This window comes from Antechinus flavipes, chromosome 1 (assembly GCF_016432865.1).
Source record: "Antechinus flavipes isolate AdamAnt ecotype Samford, QLD, Australia chromosome 1, AdamAnt_v2, whole genome shotgun sequence".
Lineage (NCBI taxonomy): Eukaryota > Metazoa > Chordata > Mammalia > Dasyuromorphia > Dasyuridae > Antechinus > Antechinus flavipes.
Window position 1 is genome coordinate 639,615,636 of NC_067398.1, and position 6,056 is coordinate 639,621,691.

The 6,056-nt window shown below is 39.0% G+C and overlaps 1 protein-coding gene across 1 annotated transcript; it reads left to right on the forward strand.

The window, feature by feature from the left end:
• The first annotated feature begins 770 nt into the window (after nucleotides 1-770).
• CHRAC1 (chromatin accessibility complex subunit 1) lies at nucleotides 771-6,056 on the forward strand. Its single transcript, XM_051971145.1, has 3 exons — nucleotides 771-1,961; nucleotides 4,600-4,726; nucleotides 5,282-6,056. The coding sequence occupies exons 1-3, from the start codon at nucleotides 1,815-1,817 to the stop codon at nucleotides 5,428-5,430; spliced, it is 423 nt and encodes a 140-aa protein (XP_051827105.1). The 5' UTR covers nucleotides 771-1,814; the 3' UTR covers nucleotides 5,431-6,056.

Genomic DNA, 6,056 nt, shown 5'->3' on the forward strand with positions numbered 1-6,056 from the left:
AATAGACTGGCCTGAATGAAAAGTCAGAATAAAGGAGAGAGGATGGAACAAGTAGTTGGGAGAACCATGATAGGGTAAAATTATGATAATCAAAACAGAAAACTGAATCAAGATCTAAGGCTGAGGAGGGATCTAAAAGGATGAGAATTGAAAAGCCATTAGATTTGGCAATTTATGTGCATATCCTTTGATCCAGCAGTGTTAAAGAAGGGAAAGGGACCTGTATGTGCAAGAATGTTTGTAGCAGCCCTCTTTGTAGCGGCCAGAAACTGGAAACTGAGTAGATGCCCATCAATTGGAGAATGGCTGAATAAACTGTGGTATATGAATGTAATGGAATATTATTCATTTGTAAGAAATGACCAAATAGGAGGATTTCAGAAAGGCCTGGAGAGACTTACACGAACTGATGCTGAGTGAAATGAGCAGGACCAGGAGATCATTATATACTTCAACAACAATACTATATGATGATCAATTCTGATGGACCTGGCCATCCTCAGCAATCAGTTCTAATGGAGCAGTAATGAACTGAATCAGCTACGCCCAGGGAAAGAACTCTGGAAAATGACTAAGAACCATTACATTGAATTCCCAATCCCTATATTTTTGCCCGCCTGCATTTTTTGGATTTCCTTCACAGGCTAATTGTACAATATTTCAGAGTCCGATTCTTTTTGTACAGCAAAATAACGGTTTGGACATGGGATACTTATTTTGTATTTAATTTATACTTTAATATATTTAACATGTATTGGTCATCCTGCCATCTAGGGGAAGGGGTGATGGGGTAAGAAGGGGAAAAATTGGAACAAAAGGTTGGCAATTGTCAATGCTGTAAAAATTACCCATGCATATAACTTGTAAATAAAAAACTATTAAAATTTTTTTAAAAAAAGATTTGGCAGTTTAAGATCATTAGTGATTTTAGAGTAAGCAGTTTCAGTTGCATGTTGAGGCTGAAAAATGTAGAGGGTAAAAAGTGAAGGAATCGTTTTTAGATTGCTTTTTCCAAGGAGAGAAGGGATATGGGAACTATTGCTATGGGGATTGGATAGACTGAAAGGTTTTTGTTGTTGTTGCTGTTGTTGTTTGTTTGTCTGTTTGTTTGCTTTTTTTTGATGTTTGTTTTTGTTTTATAACTTACATAAGTCATTTCTTTTCTTCAGGTCTCAAGTTTCTCCAGCTGCAAAACAAAGGGATTGGACTAGATTTCCAAGTGTTTTCAAGGCACTATTAAATACTAAGAAATCTTTGCAAACCGTCTGCTCTTGAAGATAATACAAAAATGAGCCTGAGACTTGATTTTTTTTTTTTTTTTAAATTAATAGATGGCTCGCTTCTAGGTCCTTTCCAAGGCGGAAGTTTTAGGATTTGATGTACTCGGACACAGAGGGTGGGAAATCAAAGGCAATATGATTAAAACGACGGCACAACGTCAGTCCCCTCAGACTTGAAGATTTCTGACTTCCGGAGTTTATGCTTATTCGTGAATTCCGACTCCAGCTTTCGGGATCAAGAGAAACATGGAGCAAATATTGAACTAGTCCCTGCGGATCTGAAGGGAACCTTCCTTCACCGAAGCCACGAGAGCAGTGGCGCGGAGCATCATGGGGCCTGTGATCGCCTCTCTTCTAGTGAACTACGTATCCCATAAGGCAGCGGGCCAAAACGGCTCCCTTTCAATGAACTTTATTTGTCAGAGTGCCCTGTGGACATTTCGGAAGGGGCGGGGGCCGCGGGGGCCGCGGCGGCAGCAGGAGTAGTGGCGGCCGCGCGATTTCTGCCGCTGCTGCCGGGTCGGGGGCGGTAAGATGGCGGACGGGTTTGGCGGCAAAGAGAAATGCAGCGACCAGAGGCTGATTTCGCTGCCCTTGTCTCGCATTCGGGTGATTATGAAGAGCTCCCCAGAGGTGTCCAGCATCAATCAGGAAGCACTGGTGCTCACGGCCAAAGCCACGGTGAGTAGGAGGAGAGAAAAAGGGAAGCGAGGAGGAAAGGGGAAAGGAGGCGGTGTCCAGGCTCCCTCCCTCCCCCCCCGCCAACGGCCGCGTCTCGCGTGCTGCCCCCGCGCGCACGCACTGCTTGGCCGAGCGCGAGCACGAGCGCGAGCACTAGCCCAGCCCATGCTGCTGGCTCTCTGGCCTCTAGAGGTCTTTCGAAGGGTCCGGGAGGGACGTGTTTTTAAAAAAAAAAGTTAATTTAGGGGGAGAAAAAAAAGGACGTCCACCCAGACTCGGCGAGGTCGGAGCCTTGCCGGAGAATCATATCTCGTGGTCTGCTTGGGTTCCAGGGACCCGGCATGGAGCAGCCCCAGATCCCCTGATCCTGGGAGGAAAAACAGGAGAAATGAGCAGCTAGGCCCGGGAGAGGTTCTGGGTTCCGAATATTTCCCAACATGTCGGATAGAAACCATTCAGTACAAAGTTGCTGTTATCGGTTCCCTTTCCACCCCTGTGTCAGAAAAGGAGTAGATTACAGCAGGGGGGATGTAGGGCAACATTGTCGTAAGCATAAAGACTTCAGATAGACGTGGACATAAGTTAGTAAGGGAAATTGCCGAGGATAATGGGATATTAAGGTAAAAGCTTTCAGAAAATGGAACCTGCATTAATCCGTGAGTTACTGGTTTTGGGGGGGAAGGAGGAGTGAATGACCTTTACCTGCTCAGATCTCAAGTTTAAGGTTCTGCTCTTCCTCAGCACTCTTTGGAAGTGCCCTTGCCGCTCTTGGCCAAATGCAATGTGATCCATCGCAGCTGTGTAATGTCTTCTCTAGAAATTCTATTCCGCAACACTCGTCGAAACGGAATGAATCTAGAGAACAAATCTGAACTGTAAAGTTGAGGAAAAGAATGTACTTTTCCATGATTTTGGACAGAGTGGGCCTTATGGATGGAATAAAAATGCGGAGACACTCCAGTAAGACATAGTAAAATGGCTGGCGTTTATATAGAGCTTTAAGATTTGCAGGCTCTTTACAAATATTGTGTAATTTTATTCTCACTACAACTCAGAGAGGTAGTTGTTTATTCCCATTTTAGAAATGAGAGAACTAAGGTACATACAGGTGCCCAAGAACTATTTATATTTGAAATCCACACTCTGACTGGTAATTCTATCCTTATATTTACTTGCAGAGCTTTACCTCAAGCTTACCTTAAAAATATCATTATGGGGGGGCAGCTAGGTGGCACAGTGGGTAGAGCACCAACCCTGAAGTCAGGAGGACCTGAGCTCAAATCTGGCCTCATATACTTAAAACACCCAAGTTGTGTGACCCAGGCCAAGTCACTGAACCCCAATTGCTTCAAGAAAAAAAATCTCATTATACTCTGCAACATCCCATATTAACTTATGTCAGTGCCTAACAATCAGTAGGTTTAAGATGATCTTCTAACATCTAGTCTCTCGCTGTAATTTTCTGAGTTTACAAAGAGCAGAAACAATTGTAGGAACTTTGTATGTAGTGGTTGCTTAATGTATTTTGGCTAATCACAATAAGCTTTACTCTCCCTTAAAATGTATCTCAGCTTTAATGATCACTTTTTCTACTCTGAACTCATTCCTTTTAGTGGATTTGAAAACCAAACACTAAGTGCTTGACAGGTGTTGAATTAATGTAAGCTTCTCAATATTTTATGCTTGTTGACACAGTATCTTTTTTTTCCCCCCTAAACTAAAGTATTTCCAAATTGATTCTTAGTCAACTTGTGGTATTCTGGGTTGGAGCTTGTTGGAGCCTGTCATTGCTAATGGGTTCCTATTTAATTTTGTCCTTTTGCTGCCATTTCTCAAGACAGTCATAGAATTTAATCACCTTATTCTTTAAGGCCTTACCAGGAAGGTTTGGGCTGGAGACTTTTTCCAGCTTCTTTACTGATACCTCCTCAATCCAACAACAATTGGAAAACAGGAGAGCTTTGAGGGTCCTTCCTTTTATTAGGCTACTAGATTTTAAAGCACCAACCTCCTTAATTACCTCCTTGACTGAGAAAGCATGGGCTAGACAAGCCACACTTTGGGGGAGTGCATGCAGCACAGTTCAGGCTGGTGCTTTGCATCAGTTTAAGAGATATTTTTGTCTATCCTCAGCATGGAGGAGTTGAGCTGGGAGAAAGAAGTCTGGCCAGCTTTTCAACTCCCAACTCATTGGCTTCATTATCTGGTTTGCAGTGGTGTGAATTGCCAGAACTTCAGATATACCCATTTTCAAATGGAAGGTAAAAAAAAAATTGCATTTCTAGAGCCAATTGTGACTTTTTTGGGGGATAACTTACATTACTTTTCTCCTCCATTACCATATATAATTGATCATTGGCTGAATTCTATTCATTGTCCAATATTTGCTTACTCGTTGATAAGAATTGATAAAAGTACTAAATCTAAAATAAATTTTTGTGGAATGACCAATTGCTGTTGCTTTTCTCAATATTAAACTGATAACTACAATGTAATGTCTATGTACCTCTTGTAGTGATATTAAAGACTATAATATAATTTCAAATTGAAGTTTTCTAAACTTAGTATAAATTTAAAATAAGTGCTAATGGAAAGTAACAGAATGTTTACTGAATTTTTATCTTTTTCCATCTTATAGGAACTCTTTGTTCAGTATCTAGCCACCTATTCCTATAAACATGGCAGTGGAAAAGAGAAGAAAGCACTTATTTACAGTGACTTATCAAATACTGCAGAAGAATCGGAAACCTTTCAATTTCTTGCAGGTATTTAGTTTTTGAAGCAGACTATAAACATGTCTAGTAGTTTACAGTTTGAGTTTCATATTAGCAGTCATGAAAGTAGAACCTTTCCTGATTGAGATTGCTACAGATTTCGAAATATAGCATATATGCAGGTAGATGAATACTTGGCTGGTTTGGCAAGCATAGCAAGTTATTTCATTAGATCAGGGTATTCAGCTCCTATACAACAAAGAGCAAAACTTGTCTTTGTAATCCTAAAAAAAGCAAAAGTTGTATCTTTTATTATTGGATGGCATCATACCTTAAAAATATTTTAATTTTGTTTCCACTGTTAGAATTGTTTTAGAAGCAGTGAAGAGTAGCTTGCTTAGGCATTCAGTATAGTCTGCCATCAATGATAGGCATATCTTTTAATATTTTGTTTTTCTTATGTTTTCCAAATGCCTACATTAAATTCTTTCCCTCTTTATAAGCTGATAGAAATGGGCATTTTTATCAGGAGTTGATAGTCTTTGAAATTTGCATTTGTGGTTGTTTACTACAAACTATTTGCTGATAGCACAATTTTTCTTTAAGATATATTACCAAAGAAGATTTTAGCCAGCAAATACCTGAAAATGCTTAAAGAAGAGAAAGGGGAAGGAGAAGAAGATGATGATGACGATGATAACGATGATGAGGAAGATGAAGATGATGACAGTGAGGATGAAGAAGCTGAATCTTAAAATAAAAATTAACACTTAATAATTAGCCTAAATTGTGCTACCAGCACTACTTCTGCACTTGGTCCCCTTTCTCCTAAACTAAATATAGAGTTATTAAATTTTATCCCTATAACTTTTCTGTGACTCCTACTAGATCATATTTTTTTAGGATATTATATTTTATTCAATCCATCTATCCACTTCAGCCAGAGGAGCAAGTAAAAAGAAAGCTCAGCCTCTAATATACATTACTTTTCAGGGTATCACTAAGCTGTATATTTATTCTAATGCCTTGTTTATCTTATTTGATGTTGAACTTCTACACTTTTCAGGGAAACAAACATGAAATGTTTTTCTCTTTCATTAATTGATATAGATTTAAGTTCTAGTGATAGTAAATGTAAATTAATATATGTATATTATGAAATTTTTTCTCTTGGGGACCATATTCGTTTTCAGTTGAATATGTAGTTTATTTTCAGTTAAATATGTAGTACATAGCATATTACATATTAATTTCTGTATAGCAAGAAATTTTTACTGTTTGATAAAAGAGTGCTTATTTTTTTTACTGTAAAAGATTTTTGATTCTGTATTTTTTAAAAAAAATTGTACATATTTCTTTCAATAAAATAGTCCAAAAACCA

What these genes read in the sequence shown, in the direction of transcription:
- CHRAC1 (XM_051971145.1), top strand. Translation starts at nt 1,815, where the DNA reads ATGGCGGACGGGTTTGGCGGCAAAGAGAAATGCAGCGACCAGAGGCTG. An exon ending in TGCTCACGGCCAAAGCCACG is followed by an intron (nt 1,962 to 4,599) that starts GTGAGTAGGAGG and finishes TCCATCTTATAG; the next exon opens with GAACTCTTTGTTCAGTATCT. An exon ending in AACCTTTCAATTTCTTGCAG is followed by an intron (nt 4,727 to 5,281) that starts GTATTTAGTTTT and finishes TTTTTCTTTAAG; the next exon opens with ATATATTACCAAAGAAGATT.